This window comes from Haliotis rubra, unplaced genomic scaffold (genome assembly GCF_003918875.1).
Source record: "Haliotis rubra isolate DU_JTF1 unplaced genomic scaffold, ASM391887v1 Scf550, whole genome shotgun sequence".
Taxonomy (NCBI): domain Eukaryota; kingdom Metazoa; phylum Mollusca; class Gastropoda; order Lepetellida; family Haliotidae; genus Haliotis; species Haliotis rubra.
In genome coordinates this window covers 333,251-348,946 of record NW_025767247.1, presented here as the reverse complement: position 1 = coordinate 348,946, position 15,696 = coordinate 333,251, and the positions used below count along the sequence as shown (strand labels likewise).

The following is a 15,696-nucleotide window of genomic DNA, read 5'->3' as shown; positions in this document are numbered from 1 at the left end:
CATTGATGCATGCCTGGCACCTTCACCTCATTGAGGCTACTAAACGATGGAAGTCTTACGGAAGATAATTTCATATCCGAGGAAGGATTTGTCGGCGTTCCTGCAGCTTGTTGGATTCGGGTGACGTGGTTGTCGTTCTATTGCATCGTGTTCAGTGGGGGACAAATCCAGGGTAACACATTTCCGTTGTTCTGATTAAGATACTGCGATACAGGTGGAGCAACGTGTGGTCTGGCGGTATCAGGTTCTGTTGCCAAAATGGTAGAGCGGCCACATGTAGACTGTGGACACCTGTCCTGATGTAACGTTCACCTGTAGACTGTAGACACCTGTCGTGATGTAAGGTTCACCTGTAGATTATAGACACCTGTCGTGATGTAACGTTCACCTGTAGACTATAGGCACCTGTACTGATGTAACGTTCACCTGTAGACTGTAGACACATGTCCTGTTGTAACGTTCACCTGTAGACTGTAGACACATGTCCTGATGTAACGTTCACCTGTAGACTGTAGACACATGTCCTGATGTAACGTTCACCTGTAGACTGTAGACACCTGTCCTGATGTAACGTTCACCTGGAGACTGTAGACACCTGTCCTGATGTAACGTTCACCTGTAGACTGTAGACACCTGTCGTGATGTAACGTTCACCTGTGAGTCTGTAGACACCTGTCCTGATGTAACGTTCAACTGTAGACTGTAGACACCTGTCCTGATGTAGACTATAGACACATGTCCTGATGTAACGTTCACCTGTAGACTGTAGACACCTGTCCTGATGTAACGTTCACCTGTAGACTGTAGACACCTGTCTGCTGTCAGGTTGGCAGACTGTAAATTTGGCGAAGAAGGAAATGTCACTCAACGTTGAAGAGAAGTCTTTTTCATTCACGTGCTCCCCATTGCAAGCACTGTCTGCTCCAACGGCTACGCCGACGCGAAATTCTGAGGGCAGAGTTAGCCGTTGGGTTGGGCTTTCTGCTCGGATGTCGTAGATGTCGTAGTCTGTAAACTGGTGTTGACGATGTGTGTGATGACAGGAATCAGAACATCGCTCACCTCCATCAGCAGACTCGTGGGTATTGGACCTAGTTCACAGGTCGTCTGCTTGGATTTCTTGATGAGGGTTATCATTTCACTTTCCAACACAGGTTCAATCTGAGCAAGTCGTTCCCCTGAGATATGATCGTGGGCCGTAATATCTTTGGGTGTTGAAGACTGCAGAGTTCTTAAATCTGCTCGGATATTGAAAAGTTTAGTTAAGAAGTAAGAATTGAACTTTTTAGAGAGATTCTCATCACTTTCCTCTGTCGGAAGTGGCTTTTGATCTCCTTTTCCTAGGAGTTTTGACAGATCCCAAAGAACTTTAGGGTCGTTTGAGTTGGAGAGAATCATCTCACGGCAGTCTGTTGACTTAGCATTCCGGATAAGCTTCTTCAAATCGGTTCTTGCTTGCTTATATATTTGCCTGTCAACTTCTAAACCTGATTTGTTCCACTTCTGTTCTGCTCTACGCCCGTGTACTTTTGCCGTCTATATGTCACAATTGTACCAAGGTGCATTTGGTTCGTGTAACAGAGGGTGCGTGCTTGTCTAGCAGGTCACCCAGTGTGGATTCATACAGGTCCACTATAGTCTGTTTGCAGTGAAAACGTACCGATGAATGTCAATTTAAACAAAAAAGTAAATCGAATAAGAAGAAATTAAGAATCCCCATAATTTTACCTTGCCAATTGAACATTTAAATACCAGAATTTATTCAACTTAGGATAAAAGTTGTTTAACAAACGATCATAGTTGCAAATCGCTATTATTGGTTTGTATTACAAGGGTGTATGCACATTAAATGAAACACCGAGAACAAGTAGAGTTGGTCTAAGTTAACGCTCATCACGAACCGCACGTGCATTTGTTTCACTGTTCAATCTACTGCGCTCACCCCCTTGTACAAACCAATAATAGCGATTTGAATGTATGATCGTTTGTTAAACAACTTTTGTCCTACAATGAATAAAATTCTGAGATTTAAATGTTCAGTTGGCAAGGCAAATTTATGAGGATTCGCAGTCTTAATTTCACTTTATTTGATTTACTTTTTTCCTTAAAGTGAAATTCATCGGTACGTTTTCACTGCAAACAGACTAAAGTTCATCGATCCAGTTTGTGGAGTAGACTAAGAGCGGGGTGTCATTTCTGTCATCAAACTGTCATCACCAACTGTTCGGAGCCACGATTCTGTGATAAACATTACATCCAAGTTCTATTCAACAATGAAATCTGCAGTTTCTAAAGTTTATTCCTGGCTGACTGTGCGTTCCACGTGGCAGCTTGAACTTTAGATGATCTCTTCGGTGGGTGAACATTTATTAGGTTATTTACATTACATGTCAAACGAACACATAATTTAACTCTTGTGTACATAGGGAACACATATCCCAGGCCACCGTTGATGATACGTTGAGACAATTTAGAACGATCAACAGAGTCAAATGCCTTTTTGTGACAAAATGTCTGCCGACGTTACCTATGATTTAAGTCTTTACCGTTGTTTGATCGGCAGAAGTTGGCGAGTCAACAAATGAAACATGACATATAAAAAACTTTTATTTTGATAAGTTATTAACGATGTAAGAATCTACATCGAAAGGTCGCTTAACGCAAATAAACCAGAAGTTGTCATCCATCAAGTTGTATGTTTCATTCGTCTTTACAGTTCTTTTTCTTAATATATTCATGCATATAAATTGAAGTTGTGGTCTGTAGGTGAGTTGGTCTTGTGGAAACCAGCCTGGTATTCGGATACTTGCCCAGTGTGATAGAAAGCCTGATAGTAAGACTGTTGTGAAAATAGTTCATAAAATGCTCAAGAATGATATCAGCTATATTTTTCAGGCACGACTGTGTCCTCATTCCTGTTTAAGGGGATTATAACAGAAGAAGCTCACAAACTTGGAAAAGTAGCTTCATCAATCTTTATCTTACAAACATTTTTGAGGAATTATAGTATAATTTCAGACTGGCAGCAATTCCATATTTCCTGTGAGATATTCTCATGGCCTGGAAGGGTGGGGGGGATAGCCTAGTGGTTAGAGTGTTTGCTCGTCACGCCAAAGCCCCTGGTTTGATTCCCCACGTGGGTACAAGGTGTGCAGCCCATTTCTGGTGTCCCCGCCGTGACATTGCTGTAATATTACTAAAAGCGGTGCAAAACAATATTCACTGACTCACTCTCATGGTCTGGTGCTTTCTTTAATCTCAGATAGTTAATCATCTCCGTTATTTCCTTTCACTTATGGCTGGTTCCAGTTATAGTTCACTCGTATCACCATGGGCTGGATTATTGGCAGTACCAGATAACTACGTCACTATATTTATAACAACAGTGGGTTTCGCATTGCAAAACAGAAACGTACGGCGTTCCAAATGTAACTCATGATGCAAATGATAGTATCACCGTTCAGCCCATGGTGATGTGGATGAACTATAACTGGAATCAGCCATAACAGAAAGTGAAATAACTGAGGTGATGAACTATTTGAGGTTCATCATTCACCTGATGGAGGAGTAACGATATACTCCTAAACATAGAGTTCCTCATAATAAACAAGTTGACATGCATAAACCTCTCGTCCTGATGTGTATCATTTCTAAATGCACTGAAGGACCTCGGATGTAATTTGATTATGCACACAGGTTGTCATGAGAACACATGAAGCTTGCCATGTACGGGTGTGTCCTCTCCACGTTGTCCACCCGTACTTTCACATGTACTTTGACTGGACAGCCAATATCTATAGAAATAACAGCGACACTTTCCACAATCATACGAAACCATTTAATATTGTACAACTACATATTCATCCTACGTTCATGAATCACTCTTCAGCAGTTGTCATATCAGGCGAAATGCTGTCAAACAAGGTAAGAAAAGAATCATACATCATTTTGATTGTAATTCGTCTTTCTGTACAATGTGCTGTCTACCATAAAGATTTCTCAATGCTTTACTGGGAAATGAATAATGAAACACTTGCCTAATTTCTGCGAATATGCATATGTGGAGCTGAGTTGTAGAAGGTCCAGTCGAGGCTGGAGGCGTTTCCCGTGTAGGCCCGGTCCTGCAGCTGCTTTTCAAGACAGTCGATGACCAATTGGTCCTTCTGAAGGTCAAACTTGTTAGCCACCACTTCCGGTCTGCGGGTCAACCAGGGTAGATCTTTGAAGCTGAACACGCACACGCCGTGGACGTACTCCCCCGCACAGGTGTCAGCGTCATCCTTCCATACCATCGCCCTCGATAGGAAGCTGCCTTTCTTGTGGTCCACCACCACGCTGTAGCCCCCGGGTGCGTTAGGTAGAGCGTTCAACGTCCCCCATATCATCTCCTCTGGGGCAAAGGTATCGTTGAGCCACAGAACAAAGTCTCTAGCAATTTCGCTTGTCATAACAAACTGAACAAACTTTCTGGAGAACAGACCGTACATGCTGCCTTTGTAAAACGTTATGTTATGTTTAAAGGGCTCTTTGGGAATGTGTGTCTTTTTTAGGACGCCATTTTCTATGTATTTGTGAGTCAAGTACCGGGATTTGATGAAGTCGGGAAAGGGATATGCCTCGATATCGTTAGTTCCATTCAAAGCTTGTACAATTTCTACTATTTCCAAATTTGTTTTAAGGGGGAACTCCTGGCCTGCTAGATTGATGTAATATTCCCAGTGTACGTGCGACTTCAACAGTTCCTCCATACATACAAGGTCCGTCTGTAACAGGCCAATCGAGAAATACACCACATCTATTTTCTGAATAACGATCACATTATGAAAACATTCAGACAGCTGTTTAATGACTTGGAACATCCGCCTGGACGACCCGTCGACGTGGATACAGTAGACGTTGTGAGGTCGGTAGATGTTCCGTAGTATTTGCTCGACCTGGCGCGGGAACTTATGCACCTTTATGGCGTAAGCTATAGGTATCTGTTTCTCCTTCACTGACACCGGCTTGTCCATATAGCCGTGGTGCTCCTTCAGTGATTCACAGTCTTTTAAAGCTGTTTGGAAATTGCAGTGTTGCTCTGGGTGGAGACGGTTATTGGAGAGACTCTGGTTGGCGAACATATGGAATCCCCTGCCGTGGACTAGGTCCTGACAGTGGAACCTCCTCTTGTCACGGATGTCGGAGAAGCAGGGGTGTTGTTGTCTGACATCAGCAGCCACACGCCCCCTCCTCCCCGGCAGTGTGACCTCGTGACGAAGGAGGATGGTGTGTTCAGCATAAAGCTTGTACCAGGAACACAGGACCACCAAGCCAAATACAGCGTACAGCTTCCTCCTCCTCATTGTGGTCACTGAAATGCACGTCACAATGGTCATTGAAATACACGTCACAGTGGTCATTGAAGTACACGTCACAATGGTCACTGAAATACACGCCACTGTGGTCACTGAAATACACGCCACTGTGGTCACTGAAATACAGCACGTAAGTCCCAAAGGATTTCACTGTAAATTTAAATCTACTATTATTTTTTAATCGTAGAATATATGTTCTTTGAATTTGTGGCTTGAATATCCTATAACTGAAGGGATGGTGTAAATCCAGTTAGGGTCCATGCAGGAAGCAAACGTACTGTAAGTACCCATGGTGCCTAGTATGGTGATCTACCTTCAGTTGTTGGCAATCTATAACCCGTTTTAATATTGAATTGTCATCTATAGTTAAACTGTTTTAGATTTAATTACTAGATTTAAATTCGTCTCTGTGATAATCTAGTTATTGTACTGTCCTTCGTAGACAGCTTTTTATAATTTACTTTTACTTACTATGTATACCAATTATTTGTTCTCGTCACGATATGGCTGTAATATTGACGATGTGACGATAAATTTAAACTCACTCAATCACTCACTCACTCAAAAACACGTACCAGCGCCTACTGAAACACACGTTACAGTATTCACTGAAATACACGTCACACTGGTCACTGAAATACACGTCACACTGGTCACTGAAATACACGTCACACTGGTCACTGAAATACACGTCACACTGGTCACCGAAATACACGTCATTCAAGTGTGTTCCTGTCTGTGGAAGCGTGTATATCTCTGTGTGTCGGTGTATATAAGTTTGTTCCTGAGTGTGCAAGTGTGTATATCTATGTGTGTCGGTGTATATAAGTGTGTTCCTGAGTGTGCAAGTGTGTATATCTCTGTGTGTCGGTGTGTATATGTTTGTTCCTGAGTGTGCAAGTGTGTATATCTCTGTGTGTCGGTGTGTATATGTTTGTTCCTGAGTGTGCAAGTGTGTATATCTCTATGTGTCGGTGTATATAAGTGTGTTCCTGAGTGTGCAAGTGTGTATATCTCTGTGTGTCGGTGTATATAAGTGTGTTCCTGAGTGTGCAAGTGTGTATATCTCTGTGTGTCGGTGAGTATATGTTTGTTCCTGAGTGTGCAAGTGTGTATATCTCTATGTGTCGGTGTATATAAGTGTGTTCCTGAGTGTGCAAGTGTGTATATCTCTGTGTGTCGGTGTATATAAGTGTGTTCCTGAGTGTGCAAGTGTGTATATCTCTGTGTGTCGGTGAGTATATGTTTGTTCCTGAGTGTGCAAGTGTGTATATCTCTGAGTGTCGGTGTATAAGTGTGTATATCTCTGTGTGTCGGTGTATATAAGTGTGTTCCTGAGTGTGCAAGTGTGTATATATCTCTGTGTGTCAAGGTGTATATAAGTGTGTTCCTGGATGTGCAAGTGTGTATATCTAGTGTGTCGTATATCTCTGTTCCTGAGTGTCGGTGTATATATCCTGTGTGTCGGTGTAAATAAGTGTGTGTTCCTGAGTGTGCAAGTGTGTATATCTCTGTGTGTCGGTGTATATAAGTGTGTTCCTGAGTGTGCAAGTGTGTATATCTCTGTGTGTCGGTGTATATAAGTGTGTTCCTGAGTGTGCAAGTGTATATCTCTGTGTGTCGGTGTATATAAGTGTGTTCCTGAGTGTGCAAGTGTATATATCTCTGTGTGTGTCGGTGTATATAAGTGTGTTCCTGTTCCTGAGTGTGCAAGTGTGTATATCTCTCTGTGTGTCGGTGTATATAAGTGTGTTCCTGAGTGTGCAAGTGTGTATATCTCTGTGTGTTCCTGAGTGTGCAAGTGTGTATATAAGTGTGTGTTTCCTGAGTGTGCAAGTGTGTATATCTCTGTGTGTCGGTGTATATAAGTGTGTTCTGTTCCTGTGTATCTCTCTGTGTGCAAGTGTGTATATCTCTGTGTCGGTGTATATAAGTGTGTTCCTGAGTGTGCAAGTGTGTATATCTGTGTGTCGGTGTATATAAGCGTGTTCCTGAGTGTGCAAGTGTGTTCTCTGTGTGTCGGTGTGCAAGTGTGTTCCTGGTGTGCATCTCTGTGTGTCGGTGTATATAAGTGTGTTCCTGAGTGTGCAAGTGTGTGTATATCTCTGTGTCGGTGTATATAAGTGTGTTCCTGAGTGTGCAAGTGTGTATATCTCTGTGTGTCGGTGTATATAAGTGTGTTCCTGAGTGTGCAAGTGTGTATATCTCTGTGTGTCGGTGTATATAAGTGTGTTCCTGAGTGTGCAAGTGTGTATATCTCTGTGTGTCGGTGTATATAAGTGTGTTCCTGAGTGTGCAAGTGTGTATATCTCTGTGTGTCGGTGTATATAAGTGTGTTCCTGAGTGTGCAAGTGTGTATATCTCTGTGTGTCGGTGTATATAAGTGTGTTCCTGAGTGTGCAAGTGTGTATATCTCTGTGTGTCGGTGTATATAAGTGTGTTCCTGAGTGTGCAAGTGTGTATATCTCTGTGTGTCGGTGTATATAAGTGTGTTCCTATGTGTGCAAGTGTGTATATCACTGTGTGTCGGTGTATATCACTGTGTGTCGGTGTAATAAGTGTGTTCCTGAGTGTGCAAGTGTGTATATCTCTGTGTGTCGGTGTATATAAGTGTGTTCCTGAGTGTGCAAGTGTGTATATCACTGTGTGTCGGTGTAAATAAGTGTGTTCCTGAGTGTGCAAGTGTGTATATCTATGTGTGTCGGTGTATATAAGTGTGTTCCTGAGTGTGCAAGTGTGTATATCTCTGTGTGTCGGCGTAAATAAGTGTGTTCCTGGATGTGCAAGTGTGTATATCTCTGTATGTCGGTCTATGTAAGTTTGTTCCTGAGTGTGCAAGTGTGTATATCTCTGTGTGTCGGTGTATATAAGTGTGTTCCTGAGAGTGCAAGTGTGTATATCTCTGTGTGTCGGTGTATATAAGTGTGTTCCTGGATGTGCAAGTGTGTATATCTCTGTGTGTCGGTGTATATAAGTGTGTTCCTGGATGTGCAAGTGTGTATATCTCTGTGTGTCGGTGTATATAAGTTTGTTCCTGAGTGTGCAAGTGTGTATATCTCTGTGTGTCGGTGTATATAAGTGTGTTCCTGAGTGTGCAAGTGTGTATATCTCTGTGTGTCGGTGTATATAAGTGTGTTCCTGAGTGTGCAAGTGTGTATATCTCTGTGTGTCGGTGTATATAAGTGTGTTCCTGAGTGTGCAAGTGTGTATATCTATGTGTGTCGGTGTATATGGAGGTTCCTGAGTGTGCAAGTGTGCATATCTCTGTGTGTCTCTCTATATAAGTGTGTTCCTGGATGTGCAAGTGTGTATATCTCTGTGTGTCGGTGTATATAAGTGTGTTCCTGAGTGTGCAAGTGTGTATATCTCTGTGTGTCGGTGTATATAAGTGTGTTCCTGAGTGTGCAAGTGTGTATATCTCTGTGTGTCGGTGTATATAAGTATGTTCCTGAGTGTGCAAGTGTGTATATCTCTCTGTGTCGGTGTAAATAAGTGTGTTCCTGAGTGTGCAAGTGTGTATATCTATGTGTGTCGGTGTATATAAGTGTGTTCCTGAGTGTGCAAGTGTGTTTATCTCTGTGTGTCGTCGTATATAAGGTGTCCCTGAGTGTGCAAGTGTGTATATCTCTGTGTGTCGGTGTATATAAATGTGTTCCTGAGTGTGCAAGTGTCTATATCTCTATCTGTGTCGGTGTATATAAGTGTGTTCCTGGATATGCAAGTGTGTATATCTCTGTGTGTCGGTGTATATACGTGTGTTCCTGGATGCGCATGTGTGTATAACTCTGTGTGTCGGTGTATATAAGAGTCTTCCTGGATGTGCAAGTGTGTATATCTCTGTGTGTCGGAAAATATCAGTGTGTTCCTGAGTGTGCAAGTGTGTATATCTCTGTGTGTCGGTGTATATACGTGTGTTCCTGGATGTGCAAGTGTGTATATCTATGTGTGTCGGTGTATATAAGTGTATTCCTGAGTGTGCAAGTGTGTATATCTCTGTCTGTCGGTGTATATAAGTGTCTTCCTGAGTGTGCAAGTGTGTATATCTCTGTCTGTCGGTGTATATACGTGTGTTCCTGGATGTGCAAGTGTGTATATCTCTGTGTTCCGGTGTATATAAGTGTGTTCCTGGATGTGCAAGTGTGTATATCTATGTGTGTCGGTGTATATAAGTGTGTTCCTGAGTGTGCAAGTGTGTATATCTCTGTCTGTCTGTGTATATAAGTGTGTTCCTGGATGTGCAAGTGTGTATATCTCTATGTGTCGGTGTATATAAGTGTGTTCCTGGATGTGCAAGTGTGTATATCTCTGTCTGTCGGTGTATATACGTGTGTTCCTGGATGTGCAAGTGTGTATATCTCTGTGTGTCGGTGTATATAAGTGTGTTCCTGGATGTGCAAGTGTGTATATCTCTGTGTGTGTCGGTGTATATAAGTGTGTTCCTGAGTGTGCAAGTGTGTATATCTCTGTGTGTCGGTGTATATATAAGTGTGTTCCTGGATGTGCAAGTGTGTATATCTCTGTGTGTCGGTGTATATAAGTGTGTTCCTGGATGTGCAAGTGTGTATATCTATGTGTGTCGGTGTATATAAGTGTGTTCCTGAGTGTGCAAGTGTGTATATCTCTGTGTGTCGGTGTATATACGTGTGTTCCTGGATGTGCAAGTGTGTATATCTCTGTGTGTCGGTGTATATAAGTGTGTTCCTGAGTGTGCAAGTGTGTTTATCTCTGTGTGTCGTCGTATATAAGGTGTCCCTTAGTGTGCAAGTGTGTATATCTCTGTGTGTCGGTGTATATAAATGTGTTCCTGAGTGTGCAAGTGTCTATATCTCTATCTGTGTCGGTGTATATAAGTGTGTTCCTGGATATGCAAGTGTGTATATATCTGTGTGTCGGTGTATATACCTGTGTTCCTGGATGTGCAAGTGTGTATATCTCTGTGTGTCGGTGTAAATAAGTGTGTTCCTGTGTGTGCAAGTGTGTATATATCTGTGTGTCGGTGTATATAAGTGTGTTCCTGAGTGTGCAAGTGTGTTTATCTATGTGTGTCGGTGTATATGTTTGTTCCTGAGTGTGCAAGTGTGTTTATCTCTGTGTGTCGGTGTATATACGTGTGTTCCTGGATGCGCATGTGTGTATAACTCTGTGTGTCGGTGTATATAAGTGTCTTCCTGGATGTGCAAGTGTGTATATCTCTGTGTGTCGGTAAATATCAGTGTGTTCCTGAGTGTGCAAGTGTGTATATCTCTGTGTGTCGGTGTATATACGTGTGTTCCTGGATGTGCAAGTGTGTATATCTATGTGTGTCGGTGTATATAAGTGTGTTCCTGAGTGTGCAAGTGTGTATATCTCTGTCTGTCGGTGTATATAAGTGTCTTCCTGAGTGTGCAAGTGTGTATATCTCTGTGTGTCGGTGTATATACGTGTGTTCCTGGATGTACAAGTGTGTATATCTCTGTGTTCCGGTGTATATAAGTGTGTTCCTGGATGTGCAAGTGTGTATATCTATGTGTGTCGGTGTATATAAGTGTGTTCCTGAGTGTGCAAGTGTGTATATCTCTGTCTGTCGGTGTATATAAGTGTGTTCCTGGATGTGCAAGTGTGTATATCTCTGTGTGTCGGTGTATATAAGTGTGTTCCTGGATGTGCAAGTGTGTATATCTCTGTCTGTCGGTGTATATACGTGTGTTCCTGGATGTGCAAGTGTGTATATCTCTGTGTGTCGGTGTATATAAGTGTGTTCCTGGATGTGCAAGTGTGTATATCTATGTGTGTCGGTGTATATAAGTGTGTTCCTGAGTGTGCAAGTGTGTATATCTCTGTGTGTCGGTGTATATACGTGTGTTCCTGGATGTGCAAGTGTGTATATCTCTGTGTGTCGGTGTATATAAGTGTGTTCCTGGATGTGCAAGTGTGTATATCTATGTGTGTCGGTGTATATAAGTGTGTTCCTGAGTGTGCAAGTGTGTATATCTCTGTATGTCGGTGTATATAAGTGTGTTCCTGAGTGTGCAAGTGTGTATATCTCTGTGTGTCGGTGTATATACGTGTGTTCCTGGATGTGCAAGTGTGTATATCTCTGTGTGTCGGTGTATATAAGTGTGTTCCTGAGTGTGCAAGTGTGTATATCTCTGTGTGTCGGCGTATATAAGTGTCTTCCTGAGTGTGCAAGTGTGTATATCTATGTGTGTCGGTGTATATAAGTGTGTTCCTGAGTGTGCAAGTGTGTATATCTCTGTTTATCGGTGTGAATAAGTGTGTTCCTGAGTGTGCAAGTGTGTATATCTCTGTGTGTCGATGTATATGGATTTGTTTCTGAGTGTGCAAGTTTGTATATCTCTGTGTGTCGGTGTAAATAAGTTTGTGACTGGATTTGCAAGTCTGTGTATCTATGTGTGTCGGTGTATATGTTTGTTCCTAAGTGTGCAAGTGTGTATATCTCTGTGTGTCGGTGTAAATAAGTGTGTTCCTGAGTGTGCAAGTGTGTATATCTCTGTTTGTCGGTGTGAATAAGTGTGTTCCTGAGTGTGCAAGTGTGTATATCTCTGTGAGTCGGTGTATATAAATTTGTTTCTGAGTGTGCAAGTTTGTATATAATTCTGTGTGTCGGTGTATATCAATATGTACTTGTGTTCCTGTGCATATCAGTGTGTATTTACCTGTGATTGAACCCGGGATTAAATTGCATTTCAGCAACCCATGCTTATCATAAGAGGCGGGTGGTCGGGCTCGCTGACTTACTAGTAGTTGACACATGTCATTGTATGCCCACTGTGCAGATCGATGTTCATGATGTTGATCACTGGATTGTCCGGTCGGTGTGTATATTTCTGCGCATGTTTTTGTATATCTGCATCTGTCTACATCTACGCGAGTCTGGGAGAGAGTGTTTCATAATGCCAGACAACTGAGATACCGGGCCGTAGTGTAGCAATAAGCCAACTCACCAGCCTTCGTATCACGCTGTTACTGCACGGGCAGGAACGTAGTCGAGGATCGACGCATAACACTACCGCCCTCCGGTGGTCTGCCTGCAAAAACATTGAGTTCAGTTCGCTTTCATTCTCGTACATAAAGTCTTGAAGTCGTGGCTAGAGCTAGATGTTCACCTGTTGCCAATGATGCTTTTCAACCATACTTACTGATCTCAGTGGTGTAAATGTCCCACCTTCAGCGCCCTGTACATGATGATGTTGATCTGGAAACATGTATCTATGATGTAGAGAACGTTGAAGGCATCGGCGTCAGTCTATTCATCACTCAACCGATCGAGGTAACAGCTTCTCCCGGTGACATCGAGTGGTACACAATATACACATTGATCCCACAGCGCAATGTACAGCAGCTTGCTGGACACACACACACACCACTCAATAACCCTATGTTAGACAGCATGGCTTGCTGAGAGAGCAAAGTCTCGTCATGGGCCTTGTTTTGGTTAATTTCTCCAGGTAATAAAATGTAATATTTTCTGTGATCGGAAGCTGTCTGCTTCCACTTTCCATTGTAAAACCTCTGGCACTCTTCAAACACCACAAGTTGCAGTGGAGTACAAAGAATGTGTCCCAGCACATCTATGTGAGGTAGGGCGAGCGGTTTACGGAGACTTCATGGGGAAGTGGCAAAGTTAGTCTGACACTTCGTCCCTCCTCTGGCTTGCCTTCTGCTGGTCTGACCGCGCTCTTCCCGCTGTCTGCCGCTCTCCCCATCCTGCTTGTCTGTCTGCCTTGCCTGTTTTTAACGCAGATGGACGACTAAGAATCTACTTAAGTAGGCGATTCCCATAGACATAACCTGCTTAGCTGGTCATCTTCTGTCCAGCTTGACACGGCAAATAGTGTTACACAGGCGTCACCCGGTAGTGATATTGTAATGACATATGGCGAAGCGTAAATATACCGTGGAAAGAAAGAAGCGATAAGCCGGTAATTTCTAATAGCATGTTTGACTAGTGTATGAAATAAGGCCCGTCCAACCGCAGAAAATAATATTGCTGACAGACGGTCTAAATTTAGAGCTAGCAAGCCCGATGGTCTTGTAAAAGTTTTAGATAACATGTTCCATACATCTGAGTAAATTCACCATATCTTAAAATCTGTTTTTCAAACTGAGCGTTACATTTAGACTTGACAATTACTGCTTGAACATTGAACTATCGTATCGAAAGCTCAAAGCATTGCGTTGAGACACTGAAACCGTGACACCTATCAATGCGCAGATTTCTGCAAACTCGAAACACTGTTGTGTACAAATCAATATTGCCGAAATGTGACATCTCTCGAAGCACGGAGTTTCTACAAATTGAGTTATTTTCTTTGGACATTCGTAACTATTCGTCCCTTTCCGTAACTACTCGTCTCTTTCCGTAACTATTCGTCCCTTTCCGTAACCTGAAAGAAGACTCGTACCGCTCTCGTAGCCATTTTACTGAACTTGACTCTGCCTAAGCGCAAAAAGCGGAGAGAGAATGAATTAGTCTAGTCGCCGAACTATTTTCAAGGGCATGTAACTCTTGTTTACTTGGAAAACAAACATGGCATCTACGAAAAGGAAATTACCTCAAAGGGTATGTTTAACATGCTTAATGTTGATATATCCTGGTTATATAATTCAGGAAACCCAGGAGGACTATGCAATAATTAATATATACTTGAAGTGTCTGGGAAAAAATTATGCAAGCCAAAATGAAAACTGTTTTTGCCAAATTTCTTCTGTATATACGCACATTCTGATTGGATTGGGGAATATTTCTCCCGGACATGACCACGAGAAGGCTACAAGTCTTCTTTCAGGTTATGGAAAGGGACGAGTAGTTACGAATGTTTCTTTGGATTGTCTGGTCTGGTTAAATCCATTTTTGGCTGGTAACATTTTGAAGTTAACAGTCCTGGTGTCTGGCTGGGTTTTAGGCTTATTTCATACACTGTTATAAATTGGAAACATCTTTAGTTAGCGGTAGTATTGAATAAAAAACGCTTTGCACGGGCTCTTTGTATCCACTCGAAGCATATTTCTACTAGGTTATAGTTTTCAATATACAGTGGAGTCTGTCAAATCCGGACTTTTCACCATAATCCGGACTACTCTCTGAGTTCGTTTGATTTCAAACTTTTAATAATTACCAACACTTTTGCATCAGTATCTGTACTACACCGTCACGACAACATTGTCATTACATCAGCGTCAGAACAACACCGTCACAACAACACTCTCATTACATCAGCGTCAGAACAACACCGTCACAACAACATTGTCACTACATCAGTGTCTGTACAACACCGTCACAACAACATTGTCATTACATCAGTGTCAGAACAACACCGTCACAACACTGTCATTACATCAGTGTCTGTACAACACCGTCACAACAACATTGTCATTACATCAGTGTCTGTACAACACCGTCACAACAACACTGTCATTACATCAGTGTCAGAACAACACCGTCACAACAACACTGTCATTACATCAGTGTCTGTACAAAACCGTCACAACAACACCATCATTACATCAGTGTCTGTACAAACACTGTCATTACATCAGTGTCTGTACAACACCGTCACAACAACACTGTCATTATATCAGTGTCTTTACAACACCGTCACAACAACACTGTCATTACATCAGTGTCTGTACAACACCGTCACAACAACACTGTCATTACATCAGCGTCAGTACAACACCGTCACAACAACACTGTCATTACATCAGTGTCTGTACAACACCGTCACAACAACACTGTCATAACATCAGTGTCAGAACAACACCGTCACAACAACACCATCATTACATCAGTGTCTGTACAACACCGTCACAACAACATTGTCATTACATCAGTGTCTGTACAACACCGGCACAACAACACTGTCATTACATCAGTGTCTGTACAACACCGTCACAACAACACTGTCATTACATCGTCACAACAACACTGTCATTACATCAGTGTCTGTACAACACCGTCACAACAACACTGTCATTACATCAGTGTCTGTACAACACCGTCACAACAACACTGTCATTACATCAGTGTCTGTACAACACCGTCACAACAACACTGTCATTACATCAGTGTCAGAACAACACCGGCACAACAACACCATCATTACATCAGTGTCTGTACAACACCGTCACAACAACATTGTCATTACATCAGTGTCTCTACAACACCGTCACAACAACACTGTCATTACATCAGTGTCTGTACAACACCGTCACAACAACACTGTCATTACATCAGTGTCTGTACAACACCGTCACAACAACATTGTCATTACATCAGTGTCAGAACAACACCGGCACAACAACACTGTCATTACATCAGTGTCTGTACAACACCGTCACA

At 42.3% G+C, this 15,696-nt stretch overlaps 1 protein-coding gene across 1 annotated transcript; it reads right to left on the bottom strand.

The window, feature by feature from the left end:
- Window positions 1–3,815: 3,815 nt before the first annotated feature.
- LOC124253766 (N-acetyllactosaminide beta-1,6-N-acetylglucosaminyl-transferase-like) lies at window positions 3,816–12,626 on the bottom strand. The gene is made up of 3 exons (XM_046687592.1): window positions 12,494–12,626; window positions 12,299–12,382; window positions 3,816–5,350 (listed from the first exon to the last, which is right to left on the bottom strand). The coding sequence occupies exon 3, from the start codon at window positions 5,340–5,342 to the stop codon at window positions 4,038–4,040; it is 1,305 nt and encodes a 434-aa protein (XP_046543548.1). The 5' UTR covers window positions 5,343–5,350; window positions 12,299–12,382; window positions 12,494–12,626; the 3' UTR covers window positions 3,816–4,037.
- Between the last annotated feature and the right edge of the window lie 3,070 nt (window positions 12,627–15,696).

Excerpts from the sequence above, each read along its gene's own strand:
- LOC124253766 (XM_046687592.1), bottom strand. The coding sequence starts at position 5,342 with ATGAGGAGGAGGAAGCTGTACGCTGTATTTGGCTTGGTGGTCCTGTGT.